This window comes from Canis aureus, chromosome 16 (genome assembly GCF_053574225.1).
Source record: "Canis aureus isolate CA01 chromosome 16, VMU_Caureus_v.1.0, whole genome shotgun sequence".
Lineage (NCBI taxonomy): Eukaryota > Metazoa > Chordata > Mammalia > Carnivora > Canidae > Canis > Canis aureus.
In genome coordinates this window covers 20,177,719-20,201,903 of record NC_135626.1, presented here as the reverse complement: position 1 = coordinate 20,201,903, position 24,185 = coordinate 20,177,719, and the positions used below count along the sequence as shown (strand labels likewise).

At 39.4% G+C, this 24,185-nt stretch overlaps 1 protein-coding gene across 3 annotated transcripts in view; it reads left to right on the top strand.

Annotated features, from left to right (window-relative positions):
- CRLF3 (cytokine receptor like factor 3) overlaps positions 1-18,439 on the top strand; it is a 45,847-nt gene extending 27,408 nt beyond the window's left edge. For all 3 annotated transcript variants that reach the window (XM_077852108.1, XM_077852111.1, XM_077852110.1), the window contains exons 7-8: positions 15,595-15,707; positions 16,968-18,439. In XM_077852108.1, coding sequence (XP_077708234.1) covers positions 15,595-15,707; positions 16,968-17,224 — 370 coding nt within the window. In that variant the 3' untranslated portion in view covers positions 17,225-18,439. The remainder of the gene's footprint in view (positions 1-15,594; positions 15,708-16,967) is intronic.
- The last annotated feature ends 5,746 nt before the right edge of the window (positions 18,440-24,185 follow it).

The window sequence follows — 24,185 nt, the reverse complement described above, 5'->3', positions numbered from 1 at the left end:
GAAATGGTAGATCTACTTTCAAGATGGCGCATTCACATAGCTAGCAAATTGATTCTGGTTCTGGGTGTTTCTTTCTTGGGCTTCTTCACAGCGTGGTGGCTGAGTTCCAGAGAAGAGACATAGATCCCACTTCTTGATGTAAGAAGTGTCAAAGAATTTAGGGGCTTTATTTTAGAAGTACTAGGGTTGATAATTGTTAGAGATCACTTGGTGGGTGATTGTGTGGCTCAGTTGATTAAGCATTAGGCTTTGGCTCATGTCATGATCCTGGGGTCCTGAGATCAAGCCCTACATCAGGCTCCCTGCTCAGTGGGGAACCTACTTCTCCCTGTGCTCCTCCTCCCCTCCTTTTCTCCTACCTCTTTTGCTCCTTCCCCTGCTTGTGTGCTTGCTCTCTGTCAAATAAATAAATAAAATCTTTTAAAAAGGGTTACTTGGTTTAATGCTTACCTTTGGTTAAGTGTTAGCATTACTTTTTCTGAATAAATTTAAGCTTTTTTTTTTTAAGATTTTATTAATTCATGAGAGACAGAGAATGAGAGTTGGGGCGGGGGGGCAGAGAGAGAGGGAGAAGCAGACCCCATGCAGAGAGCCTGATGTGGGACTTGATCCCAGGTCTTCAGGATCACACCCTGGGCCAAAGGCAGGTGTTAAACCATTGAGCCATCCAGGGATCCCCCTGAATAAATTTAAGCTTGAGGAGATCTTTCTTTTTCTGTACAAGGCTGGTCTCTGTCATTACCAGATACTAGATATATCTTCAATTCTGTTAGCGCCTCATATTTTAAAAATCTTACTAATTTAATCTTTCTTGGGAAGTTTAGGAATAAGGCATAGCCTCTACTAGGATTAAAAAGTTAATTTGTGGGCAGCCCAGGTGGCTCAGCGGTTTAGCGCTGCCTTCAGCCCAGGGTGTGATCCTGGAGACCTGGGATCGAGTCCGATGTCGGGCTCCCTGCATGGAGCCTGCTTCTCCCTCTGCCTGTGTCTCTGCCTCTCTCTGTGTGTGTGTGTTTCTCATTAATAAATAAAATCTTAAAAAAAAAAAAAGTTAATTTGTTTTGGGGTGCCTGTCTGGTTCAGTTAAAGGAGCTTGCGACTCTTGATCTCGGGGTTATAAATTCAAGCCCCACATTAGTTGTAAGGATCACTTAAATAAATAAATTTTTTTAAAAAAGGTAATTTAGGGTCTTTGAAATTTTGTTGATTTATGCTTATATTGAGACAGAACACATTGTTCTGGGAAGAATACAGCTTTGCTGGGTTTTGTATTTTGCCAAAGTGGTCCCCTCTAGAAATATGATGTATAGTCCTTTCAGGTTAGATTTTGGCTATTATGATAGATGTGGGGAATGCCAGACAGAAGTTTTCCCCACAGACTCTTGATTATATAGACTTAGGTAAGGTAAGTCTGCTGGTTTCCTAAGTAGATCTCCTTTAGGATTTTGTACCCTAGCTTTTAGCTTTTAGTTTGTCTATAGATGGAGGGTTACATGATATCATGAAGGTGTGTCCGGTCTTGATCTCAGGGTCATGAGATAGAGCCCTAAGTCAGGTCTGAGCTCAGTGCGGGGTCTGCTTGTCCCTCTCCCTCTGCTCCTTCCCCCACTTGTCATGCACTTGCTCTTTCTCTCACAACTAAGTAAATAAATAAAATCTTAAAAGAGAGATCTAGACTGCTCTGCAATATAGAGGAAGGAAAAGTTACTTCTAGATGAGGGGTTGTTGAAGGCTTAGTGCAGCTAAAGGTGAAAGGACAGTTCAGGTGGGGAACCAAAGCAAGAACCAAAGATAGGGAGTAGAAAAATACAAACAGCAAGTAGTGAGTCTGGATTGGATTAATGGAGACAGGCAGTATAGTCAGAGAGGATCCCAGAAAAGTAGGATATACTTTTGAATAGGCTGTCTATATTTCTTTTTTAATTACTCAAAGAAATACCCTTTTGGAGGTCACCTGTGCCTATTTACAGGAAGGATATTTGACACTGCAAACAGAGACCCACCTCTACCCTTCCCTCCCAGAAAAGGCCTCACCAAGTCAGGCTTATGTTCCATTATTTTGGGAAGGGGGGCATGCTCTCCTTTTGACTTCATGAATTCACAAGTTGAGCAGACAAAATGTTAATAGGTGGCTAACATTTGTGGAACCTTACTGTGTGTTAGTTCTTAAGTACTTAATGAGTAAATGTCTGTAAATCCTCATTACATCCTCATGAGGTAGACACATTTTGGAGATATGGAAACTGAGATGTAAAAATATTAAGCAATTTGGGGCACCTGGGTGGCTCAGTCAGTTAAGTGCCTGATTCTTGATCTCAGCTCAGGTCTTGAACTCAGGGTTGTGAGTTTGAGCCCTGTATTGGGCTCCACGCTGGTGGAGCCTACTTAAAAAGATTAAGCAACTTGCCAGAAGTTGTGCAGATTAATATCCGTGCCAAGATTCTAATCTTGACAGTCTAGCTCTGTAGGACTCTGCTGTGACTAGTGAGGTGAAAGGCCTTTGGAGAATATTGAGCAAACCAGTGATATCACCTGACATGTTTTACAAGTCGATTGGCTGCTGTGTGGAAAACAATCTATAAAGTGGTATGGGTACAGGCCAGGATATTAGGTAGGAGCCTATAGCAATAATGTTGGTGAGAGCTAATGGTGGCTTGGACCAGGATGTGGCAGTGGAGGTAATGATGAGTGGTCAGAATCTGGATGGATGGATCTAGTTATCTACCTATATATTAAAGATTTTATTTATCGATTTGAGAGAAAGAGAGAGAGAGAATGAGCAGGAAGAGGAGCAGAGGGAGAAGCAGATTCCCTGCTTGGGACCCCAATATGGGGCTCAATCCTAGGACCCCAAGATTGTGACCTGAGCTGAGGGCAGATGCCGAACCAACCAAGCCACCCAGGCACCCCTGAATCTGGATTTTTTTTTTTTTTTTTTAATCTGGATATATTTTAAAGAAAGGACTGACAGGATTTGCTGGTGGATTGCTTGTGATAGGTAAGAAAGAAGAGAGTCCAGTGTGACTTCAGGACTTTTGGTCTAAATAACTATTGGGCCAGAATTGTCATTTACCGAGGTATGTAAGAGTGTAGGAAGAGCATATTTCTGGGTGAAGAATCAGTTTGTTCTTTCACAAAGTAGATTTGAGTTTCTTGTTAGACCTACAAGTGAAGATGAGGAGTAGACAGTTGGATACACAAATCAGGAGTTCGGTGGAGAAAAACAGGCTGGATTTACTAATTTGAGAGTTTTTAGATTAAACCATTTAGATTAGGGCAGCCCCGGTGGCTCAGTGGTTTAGCACCGCCTTCAGCCCAGGGTGTGATCCTGGAGACCTGGAATCGAGTCCCACGTCAGGCTTCCTGCATGGAGCCTGTTTTTCCCTCTGCCTGTGTCTCTGCCTCTCCCTCTCTCTCTCCGTGTCTCTCATGAATAAATAAATAAAATCTTTAAAAAAAATTTAGATTAAATGAATATCTAAGATTGTGATTGCTGGGTCCCATTGTGTTTGTATGTCAAACTGTGTTGTTCCAGAATAGCTGCACCATTTTACATTCCCAGCAGCATATATGAGATTTTCAGTTGTCCTTCATAGTTGTCTGCATTTGATATTGTCACTTGTTTAGTTTTTGCTTTTTATTAATTATTAGTTTTAAAGATTTTATTTATTCATGAGAGACTGAGAGAGAGAGGCAGAGACACAGGCAGAGGAAGAAGCAGGCTCCCCGCAGGAACCCAATGTGGAACTCGATCGTGGACCCCGAGATCACACCCTAAGTCAAAGGCAGACACTCAACCGCTGAGCCACCCAGGTGTCCCATAATATTTTATTTTTTAAGTAATCTTTACACCCAATGTGCAGCTTGAACTCAGGATTAAGAACTCAAAATTAAGAGCCACATGCTCCACCTATGGAGCTAGCCAGGCCTTTGTTTTTGCTTTTAACTTCAGCTATTCTGTATACATATAGTTGTACCTTATTGTCGTTCTAATTTTCTTTTTGGCAGCCAAAGATAGTATCTTTTCATGTGCTCACTTATTGGCCATTTGTATATCTTCATTGGTGAAGTATCTTTTCAAATCTATTGCCTATTTATAAAAAATTTTTAAAAAAGATTTTATTTGAGAGAGAGAGCAGAGAGAGAGAAAGCAGGAGCAGGAGAGGGGGCAGAGGGAGAGGGAGAAGCAGGCTCCCCACTGAGCAGGGAGCCAGTCTTAGGACTCTGGGGTCATGACCTGAGCCAAAGGCAGATGCTTAACTGACTAAGCCACCCAGGCTATTGAAATTTGATGAATATAAGTCTTTTGTTACATGTTTCTAAAATGTTAGTTGTTTTTTTGTTTTTTGTTTTTTACCAGTCTAAGGTTTGTCCTTTCATTTTTTTTTTTTTAAGATTTTATTATTTATTCATGAGAGACACACAGAGAGAGAGGCAGAGACACAGGCAGAGGGAGAAGCAGGCTCCATGCAGGGAGCCGGATGTGGGACTCCATCCCCGGACTCTGGGATCATGCTCTGGGCCCAAGACAAGCACTGAACTACTGAGCCATCAGGCATCCCTGTCTTTTCATTTTCTTAATAATATCTCTTGGGGAGTAGAAGTTGTTAATTTTGATGAAATACATCCAGTGCATTTTGGAGTTGTATCTAAGAAATCTTTGCCCTAATGAAAGGTCAAAAGATTTTTTTTTTCTTCTAGACGCTTTATGTTTTTAAATTTTACATTCAGATCTATGAGCCATTTAGAATTACTTTTAGTATAATATGTGAAATATGGATTGAATTGAGTTTTGCTTTATTTTTTTTTTATTTTTTTTTTTTATTTATTTATGATAGTCACACAGAGAGAGAGAGGCAGAGACACAGGCAGAGGGAGAAGCAGGCTCCATGCAGGGAGCCCGACGTGGGATTCGATCCTGGGTCTTCAGGATCACGCCCTGGGCCAAAGGCAGGCGCCAAACCGCTGTGCCACCCAGGGATCCCTGAGTTTTGCTTTGTATCTGATTCGATAGTTCCTGCACTATTTGTTGAAAAGACTGTCCTCTCTCCATTGAATTGTCCTTTCACCTTTGTCAAAATGAATTGACTGTATGTGTGGGATCTGTTCCTGGACTCTATTTCATTGATCTGTGTGTTTCTTGTTTCTTAGAACTATAATCTTGATTACTGTAGATTTATATTGTCTTGATATCAAGTAGAATTATTCCAACTTTATTCTCTTTTTAACTATTCTAGTTCTTCTTTCTATTTAACTTTAGATTTAGCTTGCCCATTTCTTTTTTTTTTTTTTTTTAATTTTTTTTTTTTTTTTTTAATTTATTTATGATAGTCACAGAGAGAGAGAGAGAGAGAGGCAGAGACATAGGCAGAGGAAGAAGCAGGCTCCATGCACCGGGAGGCCAATGTGGGATTCGATCCCGGGTCTCCAGGATCGCGCCCTGGGCCAAAGGCAGGCGCCAAACCGCTGCGCCACCCAGGGATCCCTAGCTTGCCCATTTCTAAGAAAAATTCTTTCACTAGGATTTTGATTGAGATTGACTTGAATCTATAGATCAGTTTGGAAGTAATTGTCATTTTAATATTTTTATTGTTCCAATCTATGGATATTGTATATTTCTTAATTTAGTTTTTTTTAATTATTTTTTTTTTAATTTTTTTATTTATTTATGATAGTCACAGAGAGAGAGAGAGGGGCAAAGACATAGGCAGAGGGAGAAGTAGGCTCCATGCACCAGGAGCCCAACGTGGGATTTGATCCCCGGTCTCCAGGATCACGCCCTGGGCCAAAGGCAGGCGCCAAACTGCTGCACCACCCAGGGATCCCCTTAATTTAGTTTTTTAAAAAAATGTTTTTCATCAGTGTTTTGTTATTTCTTTCTATTGTCTTTATTACACTGGCTAAGAAGTATGACTCTAGGGACGCCTGGGTGACTCAGCGGTTTAGTGCCTGCCTTCAGCCCAGGGTGTGATCCTGGCGTCCGGAATCGTGTCCCATGTCGGGCTTCCTGCATGGCCTGCTTCTCTCTCTGCCTATGTCTCTGCCTCTCTCTCTTTCTCTGTGTCTCTCATGAATAAATAAATAAAATGTTAAAAAAAAAAATAAAGTATGACTCTGAATAGCAGGTTGTTTTTTTTAAATTTTTATTTATTATTTATGATAGTCACAGAGAGAGAGAGAGAGAGAGAGAGAGGCAGAGACATAGGCAGAGGGAGAAGCAGGGTCCATGCACCGGGAGCCCGACGTGGGACTCGATCCCGGGTCTCCAGGATCGCGCCCTGGGCCAAAAGCAGGCGCTAAACCGCTGCACCACCCAGGGATCCTGAGATCAAGAGTAGCATTCTCTACTGACAGAGCCAACCAGCTGCCTCAGCTGTAAGTTTTTTGTAGATACCTTCTATCAGGTTAAGAAAGTTTCCTTCTGGGATCCCTGGGTGGCGAAGCGGTTTAGTGTCTGCCTTTGGCCCCAGGGCGCGATCCTGGAGACCGGGGATCGAATCCCACATCGGGCTCCCAGTGCATGGAGCCTGCTTCTCCCTCTGTCTGTGTCTCTGCCTCTCTCTCTCTCTGTGTGACTATCATAAGTAAATAAAAATTTAAAAAAAAAGTTTCCTTCTAATTGTGCTTTGCTGAGAGTTTTATCTATAAGCGAATATTTAATTTTGTCTATTTTTATACATCTGTTAAGGTAATCATACCATTTTTCTTCTGTTAATACGGTGAATTGCAATGATAGATTTTTGAACATTGAACCAGTTTTGCATTCCCCAGAGAAACTTCACTTTGTCATATATTATTATTTATGTATATTGCAAAATTTGGTTTTTAATATTTTGTTGGGGATTTTTATAACTCTTCATGAGAGAGATATTTCTTTTTTTTTCTTATGATGTTTTTGGTTTTGACCAGCCTTATAAAATGAGGTGCGAAGTGTTTCTTCCTCTTTTCTTTCCAGAACTGTTTGTGTAAAATTGGTATTTTTTCTTCCTTAAATGTTTGGTAGAATTCACCAATCAATTTGCCATCCTAGAATTTTCTTTGTTGGAAGATTTCCAATTTCTGTAGTAGATATAGGACTAATTTAGGTTATCTGTTTTGTTTTGAGAAAGGATAAAAGCTATTTTAGGATTTGTATAGTAAGCAATGTATTTCTATTTCAAATATATTTCGGAAATCCTTCTTTGCCATTAGTTGACAAGGTACTTCTGTCTCTTACTTCTGATATATCAAGCTGTGCCATGACCCTCTTTGTTGATACATGGTCATTTTCTATTCCTTGGGCTAGTTTTCCTGTTAGTGACACATGGTCTAATTGGCTGTGTTCCTGGAAGCACTTTAGACTCTTCCCAGCAGCGTGTGAGGATACTGATATCACTGAATCCTTGTCAGTATTAAATATTGCTGTTTTTTAATAAATCTGTAGCTGCTAGGCTAAAATAAAAATTTCATTTTATTATATTTATTATAAAGTTGGATGTTTTTCATAGATTTAATTAGCTAAGCAACTGAATTTTTTTATTTTGCTGCAAGCATTCGCTGTGATGTAAAAGTTTGAGATTGTATAGGAAAGAGGTTGTGTCACTTAAATCTAATCAAAATTAGCCAAAGTGCAGAGTAATAGGAATAATAGGTTAGACCTCTTGTTGCCTTAGATTTGCTCCTGTTTTGGGCCATGTTCTCTCTCAGAATATTTTACTTTGAGAAAAATTATTACGAAGGACATTCTACTCCTTTGCTTTAATGCAGTGGATGTATTTGTAGTAACTTGCCCATAAGTCAGTTTTCTATTAATTACATTTCAGTTGTACTTACTTGCATTAGAGGAAGTCACTCTACCTTGCCATAAATTATTTTGTATAGCATTTTTCTTTGTTATGTAGTTTCTTTTTTTTTTTTTTTTAAATATTTTATTTATTCATAGAGACAGAGACAGAGAGAGAGAGAGAGGCAGAGTCACAGGCAGAGGGAGAAGCAGGCTCCATGCAGGGAACCTGATGTGGGACTTGATCCCCGGTCTCCAGGATCACACCCTAGGCTGCAGGCGGCGCTAAACCACTGTGCCACCAGGGCTGCCCTGTTATGTAGTTTCTTACAAAACTTGTTTTATGTGAGAGAACAACTACAGTAGTTTTAGGATATAATGTCCTGACTACTTGTCTTGCAACTTAAAAATTCAGTGATTTTAAAATTCCATTCTATTTCTTAGTCAACTATGAATATAATTTTCTGTGTCTCAGGTATATTAGCATTTACTTACCTGGTTCATTCCATGTTCAGAGCAACTTATTTATTACATGCTGTTTTGGTGAAAGATGCTTTTAGGAATTACTTTGTAATTTATTCAAATTAGGAGGGTTTTTTCCTTCTTTCCAGGATTTTTTTTCCCACTGTATTGAAGGTCTTTTCTGTTTTACAATTTGTAATTGATTTAATGAAATTTTGTTTGAATTATTGATGTAAAAAGTTTACTGATGGGACATGTGGGTGGCTCAGTCAGTTAAGTATCTGACTCTTGGTTTCAGCTCATGTCATGATCTCAGGGGCGTGAGATTGAGCCCTGCTATTTAGCTGGGAGTCTGCTTGAGATTCTCTCCCTCTCCCTCTGCCCTTCCCCCTTCCCAAATAAATAAATCTTTAAATAAGTAAATAAATAAATCTTTACTGAAAAAGTGTACTTGCAACAAGTTGGCCAAACTCAAGGATAAGAAAAGCATAGTCCACCAAAAGACTGCCCTCACTTCAGCTACCAGCTGCAAGTTCAGGGGTCCCCAGGGCCTACCCTCACTTCTAACTACAGAGATAGCTACAAATTCCAGGGTTCCCACGACCACCCTCAAACACTATAATATTTTAGAATGACTCACAGAACTTAAGAAAGTATACATTTATGATTATAGTTTTGTTATAGCAAAAGGGTATAAATCATAACCCACCAAAGGGCAAGATCTGGGGGAGTTCCAAACATGATGCTCCCATTGTTCTGAGAGATATATGGCCATCTAGCGTGACAATACTGAAATTTTCTAGTTTTCCTTCTGCCATTAATTTCTAGTTTTATTCTATTGTCAGAAAAAATACATGGGATCCCTGGGTGGCGCAGCGGTTTGGCGCCTGCCTTTGGCCCAGGGCGCGATCCTGGAGACCCGGGATCGAATCCCACGTCGGGCTCCCGGTGCATGGAGCCTGCTTCTCCCTCTGCCTGTGTCTCTGCCTCATTCTCTCTCTCTCTCTGTGACTATCACAAATAAATAAAAATTAAAAAAATTAAAAAAAAAAGATGAAGAGCGAGTCAAAGCATAAAAAAAAAAAAAAGAAAATATACATAGTGTGATTTTTAACATTTTTAAATTTGTTACGATTTTTGACCTAACGTGATGCGTCTAGGACAGTGTTCTACGTGTGCTTGTGAAGAATGTGTATTCTACTTCTGCTGGGTAAAATGTTCTGTTGGTGTTGTTATGTTCATTTGGTTTATGGTGTTGTTCAAATCTTCTGTTCTTACGGATTTTCTTTTTTCTTTTCTTTTCTTTTCTTTTCTTTTCTTTTCTTTTTCTTTTCTTTTATTTTATATTTTATTTTATTTTTTTATGAGAGACACAGATAGAGAGAGAGAGGCAAAGACACAGGCAGAAGGAGAAGCAGGCTCCATGCAGGAAGCCTGACATGGGACTCGATCCTGGGTCTCCAGGGTCACACCCTGGGCCAAAGGCGGCGCTAAACCGCTGAGCCACCCAAGCTGCCCTTACTGATTCTCTATCTGTATGTTCTATTATCAAAAGTGGGATATTGAGGGATCCCTGGGTGGCTCGGCGGTTTGGCGCCTGCCTTTGGCCCAGGGCGTGATCCTGGAGTCCCGGGATCGAGTCCCGTGTCGGGCTTCTGGCATGGAGCCTGCTTCTCCCTCCTCCTGAATCTCTGCCTCTCTTTCTCTCTATGCCTATCATAAATAAATAAATAAATCTTTAAAACAAAAACAAAAACAAAACAAAAGTGGGATATTGAAATATCTTATTATTGTGTAACTATTTTTCCTTTTAGTTCTGTCAATATTTGCTTTATATATTTGAGTGATCTGATATTAGGTGCATATGTATTAATAATTGTTGTATCTTATAGGTAAGTTGAACCTTTTATCATTATATAATGTCTTTGCTTCTTTTGTTATTTTGTGACATAAAAATCTATTTTGTCTGATTTAAGTATAGCCATCTCTGTTCTCTTTTGGTTACCATTTGTTGGAATATCTTTTCCCACCCTCTCCTTAAATCTCAAGTGAGCCTGTTTTAGACAAAATATAATTGAATATTTATACTTATCAGTTATTCTAACTTTCATAGATAGAGCTTAATACATAGATGGAATTTAATCCATTTAGATTTAAAGATTATTGATAGCTAAGGTATTACTATTGTCATTTTGTCATTATTTGCTATCTTGTAGCTTTTTGGTTTCTCTTTTCCTCTCTCATTGCCATCTTTTGTGTTTCATTGATTTTTTTTTGTAGTGACATGTTTTTATTCCTTTTTCATTTTCTGTAGTGTGTCTTCTGTAAGTATTTTACTTGTGATTACCGTAGAGCTTACATAAAACATCTTATAGTTATAACAATGTATTTTTTTTTAATTTTTATTTATTTATGATAGTCACATAGAGAGAGAGAGGCAGAGACACAGGCAGAGGGAGAAGCAGGCTCCATGCACCGGGAGCCCGACGTGGGATTCGATCCTGGGTCTCCAGGATCGCGCCCTGGGCCAAAGGCAGGCGCCAAACCGCTGCGCCACCCAGGAATCCCTATAACAATGTATTTTAGGCTGATTTACCCACTACTATTATTATAGTATTACGGTGTTCTATATTTATCTGTGTATTTACCTTCTAGCTTTTCTTGTGAAGCAGGTCTGGTGTTGATGAACTCCCTCAGCTTTTGTAGGAATGTCTATTTATTCCTCTTTTTTTTTTTTTTTTAATTTTTATTTTATTTATTTATGATAGTCACACACAGAGAGAGAGAGAGAGAGAGAGAGAGAGAGGCAGAGACACAGGCGGAGGGAGAAGCAGGCTCCATGCACCGGGAGCCCGACGTGGGATTCGATCCCGGGTCTCCAGGATCGCGCCCTGGACCAAAGGCAGGCGCCAAACCGCTGCGCCACCCAGGGTTCCCTATTCCTCTTTTTTAAGGACAGTTTGCCTGATATTGTATTCTTGGTTGGCAGAGTTTTTTTTCCCTTTTAAGCACTTTGAATATATCACTCCACTCCTTTCTTGACTACAAAGTTTCTACTTAGAAATATACTGATAGTCTTTTTTCTTTAGGATTTTATTTATTTATTCATGAGAGACACAGAGAGAGGCAGAGACACAGGCAGAGGAAGAAGCAGGCTTCATGCAGGAAACCCCATGAGGGATTCAATCCTGGACTCCAGGATCACGCCCTGGGCTGAAGGCGGCACTAAACCTCTGAGCCACCTGGGATGTCCACTGATAGCCTTTTAAAAAAAGATTTGATTGATCGATCGGTTGATTGATTGATTTGAGAGAGAAAGAGAGAACGGGGAGGGACAGAGGGAAAGGGAGAGGAACAGGCAGAGTCCCCATTGAGTGCAGGGATCTCAGGGTCATGAGATGGACACGGGGCCTCGATCTCATGACCCAGAGATCATGACCTGAGCCAGAATCAGTCAAGAATTAGGCACTTAACCAGCTGAGCCACCCAGAAGCCCTCACTGATAGTCTTATGTGAACTTCCTTGTATATGATGAATCGTTTTTCTCTTGATGGTGTAAAAATTCTGTCTTTGACTTTGGGCAATTTGATTATAATGTGTTTCAATGTGATTTCTTGAGTTCATCCTAGTTGGTGTCCATTAGGCTTCTTCTTCTTTTTTAAGATTTTTATGTATTGGGGGATCCCTGGGTGGCTCAGCGGTTTAGCACCTGCCTTCGGCCCAGGGCATGGTCCTAGAGTCCCGGGATGGAGTCCCGCATCCAGCTTCTTGCGTGGAGCCTGCTTTTCCCTCTGCCTGTGTCTCTGCCTCTCTTCTCTCTCTCTTTCTCTCTCTCCTGAATAAATAAATAAAATGTTTTTTTTTTTTTTTAAAAAAGATTTTTGGGATCCCTGGGTGGCGCAGCAGTTTAGCACCTGCCTTTGGCCCAGGGCGCGATCCTGGAGACCTGGGATCAAATCCCACGTCGGGCTCCCGGTGCATGGAGCCTGCTTCTCCCTCTGCCTATGTCTCTGCCTCTCTCTCTCTGTGTGTGACTATCATAAATAAATAAAAATTTAAAAAAAAAGATTTTTATGTATTTATTCAGGAGAGACACAGACAGAGGCGGAGACACAGGCAAAGGGAGAAGCAGACCCCTTGCAGGGAGCCTAATGCAAGACTATCCCAGAACTCTGGGATCATGTCCTGATTCGAAGGTAGACACTCAACCACTGAGCCACCCAAGCATTGCTCCATTAGGCTTCTTGAATCTAGATGTCCATTGCCTACTCCATATTTTGGAAATTTTCAACCATTATTTCCTTAAATGAATATTCTGCCCCTTTCTCTCTTCTCCATAAGTTCCTTAGACTTTTCTTCATTCTTTTTCATTTTTTTTCTCTTGTCCCTGTCATTGGGTAACTTCTTTTTTTTTTAAGATTTTATTTGTTTGACAGGGAGGGAGAAAGCAAGAGAACAAGCAGGGGGAAGAGCAGGCAGAGGGAGAGGGAGAAGCAGGCTCCCCACGTACCAGGGAGCCCTATGCGGGGCTCGATCCCAGACCCTGGGATCATGACCTGAGCTGAAGACAGATGCTTAACCAACTGACCCACCCAGGCAGCCTTTCTTGGATAATTTTAAATGACCTGTCTTCTAATTTGATGTTTCTTTCTCCTACTTGATTGTGTGATGTTGCACTCCTCCTGTGAATTTTTTAGTTACTATTCTTCCGGTCCAAAATACCTGTTTAGTTGTTCTGTGTTGTTGTTGTTGTTGTTTTTGCATCTCTTTGTTGGTATTCTTATTTTACACATGTTTTATTTTCTTGAGCTTGTAGAGCATCTTTGAGAGTTGTTTTGAATAGCTTGTCAGGTAATTCAAATGTCTCTATTTCATTAGGATAATTTTTTAAAAGATTTTATTTATTTGAGAGAGAGAGAGAGAGAGAGTGCATGTGAGCTCAAGTGTGGGGAGAGAGAGGAAGGGGGAACAATTTCCAGTAGACTCCGAGCTGAGCACAGAGCCCAACATGGGACTTGATCTCACAACCCCTAGATCATGACCTGAGCCAAAATCAAGAGTTGGACACTCAACTGACAGAGCCATCCATGCACCCCCATTAGGATAATTTTTTTGAGATCTATTTTAGTTGTTGGTTTTGATTTTTTTTTTAAGATTTTATTTATTTCACAGAGCATAAGTAAGGGGAGCAGCAGAGGGAGACAGAGGCAGAGGGAGAAGCAGGCTTCCTGCTGAGCAGGGAGTACCATGTGAGGCTCAATCTTAGGGCACTGGGATCATGACCTGAGCCAAAGGCAGATGCTTAAATGACTGAGCCACCCAGACACCCCTATGTGTATTTTGGTTTTTTGTTTGGGCCGTGTTTCCCTGTTTCTCCATATATCTTATAGTTTTGTGTTAGGCTCTATACATCTGAGAAAACAGCCCCCTCTCCCAGTTTTTATGACTTGATTTTGTACAGGAAAAGAGCCTTACAAATGAACTCAGCTAGAGATGTGGGGGGCCTCTGCAACCTTCTTTGGGAGGATGTTACTTCCCTGGGTTTGTGGGTCTTTCAGGAGCTTGTAATCTCTTGCTCCCTCTGGTGCCTGTGTGTGGCGCTGCCTGTTCTCTGATGTGACAGCAGCAAGCAGCCTTGTTCTCTTGTACTCAGTGGCTACCAGGCATCCAGAGCTTGCCAACTCCCCAGCAGTGCCTACATGCAGTCAGACAGATACCATTTCCTTGAGCAGCCCTGTGAAAAGCTGATACAGAAGCACATGCAGCTCTTCTCTTTTCTTCCAAAGGAGAGAAGCCTTAAGTTATGCACCTGTTTCTAATCACACCAAGTCGTACTGGCTGTTGGATTCCACCCCTCCATTTCTTTGGTCTTAAAAGCATTCAGACACAACGGAAATCAGCCCTTCAGGCAACCTTCTGAAGAGTTGGAACGTTGGATGCAGGGTCCACTCCTTTCTCTCTCCCCATTCCAAAGGAAAAGTCAGAAGCTGGGGTAGTTCTTACCAGGCACTGAGCTATGTAGCTTGGGACAGGGACTGACATGGGAAAGTGAAATCTTTTTTTTTACCCATTTCAATGCCACTGTTTTCAGCTTGTGCTCCCTTGGGGTCCTGCAGCTTCTTCTTCTCTCTCTCTCTCTTTTTTTTAGATTTTATTTAGTTATTCATGAGAGAGACACACAGAGAGAGGCAGAGACATAGGCAGAGGGAGAAGCAGGCTCCCTGTAGGAAGCCTGATGAGGGACTCGATCTCAGGACCCCACATCACAACCTGAGCTGAAGGCAGATGCTCATCCACTGAGCCACCCAGGTGCTCCTGGGGTACTGCAGCTTCTTAACTGGGTTCTGGAATCTCATAAAGCCATTGTGGTCTGTATCTCATTGTTAACAGCAGTGTTTCTGTGGTAGGAGGACTGGGACTGAGGATTGCTGGCATGGCTCTCCTTTTCCGCACACTTCTTAAGACTGCTGGTTTAGAAGTGAAATGACTTCAGAAACCCGCCGACTATTTATTTTGATCCTGCATGTTTGCCACTTTGCAACAAAAGACATTTTGAAGCCATGCCAAGTATAAATAATCCCATCTTCCTTGGGTAAAGCTACATTCTGTTCCTTGCTAGTTTTTCTTTTTCTGTCCTTGTGAAGTCTGGCTTTCTGGAACAGAGGGAAAGATGCATCTGGTAGAAGAGATGTAGGTTGACTATATGTAAGTTTCCTATTTCCAGAGTGCGTGATGATGTATTTTGAGACTAAAACACAAAGAAATGTTTAAACCTTCCACATATGATGTTCTCCAAGCAAAATATGTTAATAATTGTATTATCCATTTTATACAAATTATAATGTCTATTCTTAAAGACTTTAAATATTTGATAACAGTAATCAAACAACTGCATAGACTCTCACATTGAATGGTGATGGCAGTTAACAGTCACTAGAAACTATAACAGTTTCTATATTGGCAAGTATGACACATTTTCTATTGTTTAGAGCTGGAACATAAAATGGGAATGCATTGTCATAGCTGTAAGTAGTTACTCCAGAGCCTACAATGAGAATGCCTGAATTCCTATTTTGGGTCCAGCATTCAGCTAGGTGCTCAGGGTCAGGTTATTTAGCTTCTTTTTAATCGTGTTTTTTCTTATGTATAAAAGAGGTATGGTAATAATAACACCTACCTCATGGGTTGTTCGGTGAATTCAGTTAAATGACTGATACAAGTTTTTAGATCAATGCCTGGAATTTAGGAAGTAATGAATCATTGTTAGCTATTATTAAGAGCAATTATGATGAGATTACTCTTTTTAACTTTAGTAACTGTTAGATATCATGTTTTAAAAAAAATTAACGACCTTTCTTCCATGTTTACAGAGTTGAAACTGTGGGACAGCCAGACAGAAGAGACAGTATAGGAGTGTGTGCAGAAAAACAGAATGGATATGACTCTCTGCAGCGTGATCAAGCAGTGTGCATTAGTACAAATGGTAAGAGATAAATAACTGGTGTTATTTTTGAAATACATGAATTACAGTAATAAGATATGAACCTGTCATAACATCACACATTTGTAGCAGGAGATGAGAAAGTTTAAGTCTTTATGATATATCTGTATGGCTACTGTGTACCAGGCATTATTCTATTCCCTTTACAAATAATAAATCATTTAATCCTTTTAACAACTTGTTGAGGTAGGGAGAAGTATTACACTCATTTTATAGATGATGAAAACTGAGCCACAGAGAGGTTGAGTGACCAGCTTAAACTCCCATAGCTTAGAGGTAACTGAGTTGAGATTTGGACCAGGCAGTCTGTCTCTGGATTCTGTGTGTGTAGGTCATCTAAATTCAACATCGATTGATGAACTGAAACGAAGGTTTAGTTAATTTGTTCTATCTCCCTAGAGTTCTTTGACCTCTTACTCTATAGTAATCACACTTTTATTTTTTATTTAATTTTATTTTTCTAAAGATTTTATTTATTTACTTGAGAGAGTATGAGAAGGGTGGGGAAGGAGAGAAGCAGATTTCCTGAGCAGGGAGCCCGAAGCAGGGCTCCTTTCCAGGACCCTGAGATCATGGCCTGAACCAAAGGCAGACACTTAACCGACTGAGCCACCCAGTCACACCTACAGTAATTATACGTTTAAAATCCCCTCTTGAGGGATCCCTGGGTGGCTCAGCGGTTTAGCACCTGCCTTCAGCCCAGGGTATGATCCAGGAGTCCCAGGATCGGGTCCCGCATCGCGGTCCCTGCATGGAGCCTGCTTCTCCCTCTGCCTGTGTCTCTGCCTCTCTCTGTCTCTCATGAATAAATAAATAAAATCTTTAAAAAAAAAAAATAATAAAATCCCCTCTTGAGATGTGTTAATATTTTGTGGTATGGGTCAATCAATAGTAGAACAAGATTCTTGTTTATTTCATATTCAACTATGTTGCTATTCCACAAGATCTAATCTTGTAATTGAGTTATGTTTCTTTTGATGCTGTCCATGTGGGGAAACTCTATTCTAAAACATTAGAACCCTGGACCAAACTCTAAGAAGTGATTAAAGCTTTAACTTTTTCTCCTGCCTTGGGGATGGGGTTTAATTATCATATTGAAATGCATTCTTTTTGACCAGTTGGCACTCTAAAATGTTTTCTTGATCTGAGTTGGGAAATGACCTGTGATATCAGTCATCTTGAATCCGTTTCAGTTTTTTGTTATTGTTCATGTGTAAATGACTCTTTACCTTAACATTTTAGGTGCAGTTTTTGTAAATGGAAAAGAAATGACTAATCAGTTGCCAGCAGTTACCTCTGGGTCCACTGTCACATTTGACATTGAAGCTGTGACTCTAGGATCCACCAATAATAACGAAGGAGGAAACTTCAAGCTTCGAGTAACTATTAGCTCAAATAACAGAGAAGTGGTTTTTGATTGGTTACTTGAGCAGTCCTGTTGTTCTCTTTATTTTGGATGCTCTTTTTTCTATCCTGGATGGAAAGTGTTGGTATTCTAGATTTTTGAGTGATTGGCTGTGGTTTTACAGGGTTTTAAACGTACTGTCCCCAGCTCAGTTTAATTGTAATTGGTTTTAAAAAAATTGTTAGATTCATCTCGTAGTTAAGCCATTGGAAGTGGAAATAGTTTACTGGATTTATTTTGGAATATATCAGTAATAAGAGATTTGACTATTATGGACAAAACTGTAGTATGGTCAGCCTTCCTTGTAGCATAGTGTTAATTTCAATTAACAGCATCACGATAAAAAATGAAATTGGCCTTTAAAGTATGAGGAGATACAGAAAGCCCTATATCCTTCCACTGTGTACTTCTTGGAAAGTTGATTGTTAGAACAGAAAAACTTAACATTATCTGATTAAATTTATATCTTCTAAGGATCCAAGGTCATGTAAAACTCTAGGATCAAGCAATAGGAAGAGACCAGCGAGACACCAGAGTTCTATAATATACGTTCACTTGTGTGCTCTCCACCTGAGTGGTGAATATGCTCTCCATATTCAAGTATTTGTCAGCAGTATTGAATTTTATCTCATGTTCAGTAATCTTTAAGTCCCAAAAGTGTGATAATTTTTGCGTTATTAACAATTACTGAACAAGTGTCTACAATAGGCAAAGTATTTTCTTTTTTCTTTCCTTGCAGTTTGATTCGTGATAGGCTATAGGATTTTTACAGGGTAAAACTACTTATGAAAGTAGTATGTACAGCAGTAGCCATTCACATATATGTAATATGCACTTGTGCATACCCAGCCTCAGTGATATGTATGTTACTACTCATAGGGTATGAGCTACATACAGTCCAGTTTAATGTCAGTTTTATAAACGGTCTTCTGGTGGACCAAACAAATATAGGGTAAATACTTGACCTATTTTTTTGAAAAACTTAAATTTGTTTAAAATATTTATTTGAAGGACTTACTTAGTATGTAAAAATGATTATCTTGCTATACCAGCCTGCAGACTTTTTTTAATGTGAATTTTTTTCCCTTCATTTTTAACAGTAGAGATGTGGAAAAGCAAGTTTGATATTTTTGTAAGATAATTTATTTGGGGATTCAAATTCCCTGTTAGACAATCATGACCTTTTTCCCTTGCCTTTTTATATATAAGTAAGTCGTCTTTCATTTGTTTAGTGATTGTTAAGAAGATGTGCTAGAATGTAGATGCCTCGTCCAGCTGTCTGAAACAAAATAAAAAACTAAAAGTTAAATGTGTGTATTTTTTCTTCTGTGAGATTTGATGAATCCAATTTTAATCTTTTAAGTAGAGGGAGAAAAGGATTTCTTGTGTCTCTAGTTTTTTTGTTTTTTGTTTTAGATTTTATTCATTGATTTGAGAGAGAACACAAACTGGGGGAGGAGCAGAGAGAGAGGCAGAACCAGACTTCCCAATGAGCGCAGAACCTGATGTGGGGCTTGAACCCAGGAACTGAGATCATGACCCTCAGTCAGATGCTTAACTAACTGAGCCACCCAGGCACTCCTTGTCTCCAGTCATTTTAATGCAGATATCATTGTAACTCATGACAAGTTACTTATACTTTCTCATATTCTGTGCATCTGATACCAAGCATAGTGCCTGATACATAACATGTGTAGAGTAAATGTTGCATTGAATGAATGCAAATAGATTATTTTCTCCAGAACATCTTCATCTAATTCCTTTCATTTGTCAAGTATTTATTGAACATCTTTATTTCTTATCCTCCGTAGGAGAGTTGCATCTTAAATCTATACCTATAGAATCTGCCTTTTCACAGAAATGACTAAAACCTAACTTAATTCTAGATATTCATGGATTGTAATATTTGTCCTCTGAAGCTAATTTAAATATTGCTTTCTTTTAAAAGATTTTTAAACAGTCTCCACACCCAGCATGGGGCTTGAACCCACAACCCCTGAGATCAAGTCTCACATTCCACCAACTGAGCCAGCCAGCCGCCCCTGCTTTCTTTCCCTTGGACTGTGAACTTAAGATTTTGTTCACAGCTGACTCATTTTGTTTAAACAGATAAAGGAGCCCAGTATTCCAAATCGGCTTGTGTGCTTGGAGGGATGAGAGTGTTTGACTGATGAGAATTATAGCAATTATAAGAATTGGCATTTATTGAGCCCCTATTATATGCCAGGCACAATGCTAAATTTTTTTTAAAAATTTTTTTAAAAAGATTTTATTTATTTATTCATGAGAGACAGAGAGAGAGAGAGAGGCAGAGACACAGACAAAGGGAGAAGCAGGCTCCATGCAGGGAACCCGATGTGGGACTTGATCCTCGGAGTCCAGGATCACGCCCTGGGCTGAAGGCAGATGCTCAACCGCTGAGCCACCCAGGGATCCCCTACTGTTTTTGTTATTCTACTTTTCAGACAATAAAACTTAGGCTCAAGAGATGTGAACTAATTTGTGTAAGGTCATGACTGGTGACTAGTGTAGTCAAGATCCTAGCCTAGACCTGATTCACTCTGGAGCCCCTGCTTCCTGGAGGAGTGGACACTAAGGGGACAGCCTCAGGTGTAGGTAAGAATCAACCACGGGATCATTGGTAGCACCAAGAAAGGTGCTACCATTGCTAGAGTAGCACCAAGAAAGGAAGGGGGCTGACCATATCTGCCTGAAGATCAGGGAGCAAAGTCAACCTTAAAAGGTGAGTGGAAATTTGCTAAGTCCTCTGAGGCAGAAGACAAAGCACTTGTCTGATGGAGGTAAGAACAGTGTGTCATGGTGGTGGTAGTGGTATGTGTGGCTGCAGTGAAGGTCTGAGGGCTGCAGAAAAGCTGCATGTTGTGTGTTTTGAAACTGACAAACTGATTTCCAGAGGGGCTAAGCCATTTTCACATGCCCACCAGCAACATATTCTTTGAATCCTCCCTGGATTGGTTGTCACCACTTTTTATTTGAGCCATTCTGCTAAATGTGTGGTGGTCTTGCACTGTGGTTTCAGTTTACATTTCTTTAATGGCTAATGATGTTGAGTATCTCTTCACATGCTTATTTGCCATCTGTAAATTCTCTTTGGTGGAAATATCTTTTTTTTTTTTTAAAGATTTTATTTATTCATGAGATACACAGAGAAAGAGGCAGAGACATAGGCAGAGGGAGGTGCAGGCTCCCCTGCGAGGAGCCTGATGTGGGATTTGATCCCAGGACTCTGGGATCCTGCTCTGAGCTGAAGGCAGACATTCAACTACTGAGCCACCCAGGCATCCCAGTGGAAATGTCTTTTACCCATTTTTCTAATTAGATTGGTTTTTTACTGTTAAGTTTTAATAGTTCATTTTTTTTAAGATTTCATTTATTTATTTTACACACACACACAGAGAACACAAGCAGGGGGAGGGCGAAGCAGACTCCATGCTATGCAGGAGCCTGATACGAGGCTTGATCCCAGGACCATGGGATCATGACCTGAGCTGAAAGCAGATGCTTAACCCACCGAGCCACCCAGACACCCTTGAAGGCTGTCTTTCCTCCATTGTTGTCCCACATTTGTCAAAAATTAATTGGACATATTTATGTGAGTCTTTTTCTAAGTTCTCTGTTTTTAACTTTGATCTATGGGTCTGCCCCTCTGTCAGTACCACACAGTATAATTACTGGAGACACATAAGGTTTTAAAATCCAGTAGACTGATCTTTTATTCATTATCTCTTTTTTTTTTTAAGATTTTATTTATTTATTCATGAGAGACAGAGAGAGAGAGAGAGGCAGAGACACAGGCAAGGGAGAAGCAGGCTCCATGCAGGGAACCCCATGTGGGACTCAATCCTGGGGGTCCAGGATCACAGCCTGGGCCGAAAGCAGGCAGCAAACCACCGAATCACCCAGGCTTCCCTATTCATCCTTTTAAAAATTGTTTTAATGAGATGCCTGGCTGGCTCAGTTGGTAGAGTATCCAACTCTTGATCTTGGGGTTGTGAGTTTGAGCCCCATGTTGAGTGTAGAAATTACTTAGAAAATCATACATATATACATAAATGCATAGTAAAAAAAATTGTTTTACCTATTCCAGTTTATTTGCCTTCTCACGTAAATTTTAAAACCTACCTTCCTTCCTTCCTTCCTTCCTTCCTTCTTTTTCTTTCTTTCTTTCTTTCTTTCTTTCTTTCTTTCTTTCTTTCTTTCTTTCTTTCTTTCTTTCTTTCTTTCTTTCTTTTTCTTTCTTTCTTGATTTTATTATTCATGAGAAGACACACAAAGAAAGGCAGATACATAGTCTGAGGGAGAAGTAGGCTCCACGGGGAATCTCATGCAGGACTCAATCCTAGGACCCCAGGACCACAACCTGAGCCAAAGGCAGACGCTCAACCACTGAGCCACCCAGGTGCCCCAGAATGATGTTTCTATCTCTAAAAAATCTTGCTGGGATTTCGATAGGAATTGCATTAAACCTGTCTATCAATTTGGGAAGAGTCAACATCCTTATTATGTTGAGTCTTTTCAATCCATGAACATAGTATGTCTCTCCATCAATTTAGGTCTTTGATTTATCTGCATTTCGTAGTTTCCAGCATACAAATTCTACACGTTTTGTTACATTCACACATAAGTGTTTTGTTTTGTTTTAGTGACTGTAAATGATCTTGTATTTTTAATTTTGGTTTCCACATGCTCATTCCTAATATATAATGTGTCTGTGTATGTTTATTTTGTATCCTGCAGAATTACTAAACTCTGTTTTCCCGCTCAAGATTTCTTGTTTGACCCATGGATTTCCTAGAAATGTGCTATTTAGTTTCTGAGTGTTGGGAAATTTTCCTCTTATCTTTCTGTTACTGACTTCTCATTTGATTATATTGTGTTTGGAGAACAGTCTATATGATTTCCATTCTTTTACATTTATTGATTTATGTCCCAAAAGATGGTCAGTTTTGTTATGTGTTCTGTGGGCACTTAAAAAGACTTGCATATTCTGTTAATGGGTAAAATATTTTGATTTTGTAGAGTTCTATATCTTTGCTGATTTTCCATCTAGTTGCTCTATCAGTTCTTGAAAGGGGAGTGTTATTAAAGTCACCAATTTTTTTTTTTTAAGTCACCAATTGTAATTGTGGATTTGTCTTTCTCCTTTTAGTTCTATCAGTTTTTGTAGCTCTTTTGTCTTATGAATATACACTTAGGATTGCTATATCTTTTTGGTGGATTGACCATTTTATCATAATATCCCTCTCTGTCTCTGTTAATTTTCTTTCCTCTAAAGTCCACTTTATTTGATATTAATCTAGCCTTTCTTTTCCTCTGATTAAGGTTTGCATGATATATATTTTTCATACTGTGCTTTCAACTTCTCTATATTAATATATTTGGAGTTAGTTTCTTATAGATAGCCAATAGCTGAGTCATTTTTTTTTTTTTTTTTAATTTACTCTGTCAGTCTCTGAGTTTTGTTTGGTCTACTTAGACCATTTACATTTAATTTTATTCTTGATATATTAGGGCTTAAGTTTGCCATTTTTCTTTTTTGTTTTCTGTTCTCTGGTTTTCTTTCTTCTGCATTCTTGTGGGTTGATTCAGCATATTTTGGAATTCCATTTTGATTTGTCTGAAGTGTTTTGAGTGTCTTTTTGTAGGTTCTTTAGTAATTGTAGGTATTAAAAATACTAGGTATTTTTAATCATATTATATATATATTATATATATCACATATATAATATACACATGTATTATAATATATAAAATATACATATATACATATGTAATAGGTATTACCTATTACAATAGGTATTACCTATTACTTATGGTAATAATATATGGTATTATACCATATATACACATATGTATATTCATGAATGGATATATATGTATTTTATATATTACATATATATGTTGTGTGTGTGTATTTATACAGATATATATGTAGGTATACATACATCTACATTAGTATACTAATGGCTTTTTTCATAAATGCAGAAGTCCTCTTTGGATTTCTTTGCATTTGTGAAAACAGGTACTAATGTAGGTCTTTTGTAAAGTGAAATGGTCTAATGTGAACTTTCAGAAAGCAGGGGATATTGTTAACTTTACACCCTTTCAGCTTGTGAAAAATTTCATAGGAATGGTCCACTTTTGGATAGCAGGGATTATAAAACAGTTGATTGGTGTCATCATTTTATCAGATCAGGTGAAATGATCCTTACACTCTTTATCCTTCCCCGTTTACAGCACAATTTTCTTTCTTGAATATTTTCTCTATATACATTTAGAACCATATCAGACAATGTTGCATTAACCATAAAACATATTTCAGAAAACTCAAGAGAAGAAATGACTATTGTATATATATGTATTTCTGCTCACTGCGTTCTTTCTTCCTTCATGATATTCCAAGTTTCATTCTGTTCCATTTCCTTTCTTTTTCAAGAACTTCCTGTAGCCATTCTTTTATAAGTCAGCTGGTGAAAAATCCTCAGATTTCCTTTATATGAGAATATCTTGATTTTTCCTTAATTCCTGGAGGATATTTCACTGAGTAGAGATCAAAGGTTGACAATTATTTGGGTGAAGGGTGGGGGTGGGCCTTGAACTCATGACCATGAGATCCAGACCTGAGCTGATAATCAAGTCAGGGCAGGCGGGGGTGGGGGGGTTGGGGGGACCTTAGCGGTTTAGTGCCGCCTTCAGCCCAGGGTGTGATCCTGGAGACCTCCCGAGTCCTAAGTCAGGCTCCCTGCATGGAACCTGCTTCTCCCTCTGCCTGTGTCTCTGCCTCTGTGTATGTGTGTGTGTGTGTGTGTGTGTGTGTGTGTCTCATGAATAAATAAATAAAATCTTAAAAAAAAAAAAAGGGTCAGACACTTAGCGACCCAGGTGCCCCAACAATTCTTTTATCTCAATACTTGAGAAATACTATGCTACCTCCCATGTCCTCTGATGAAAATCCACTGTCATTTTGTTTTTCCTTGTAGATAAAGTGTCATTTTTCTGTAATTGCTTTCAATATATATATTTTTGCCTTCAGT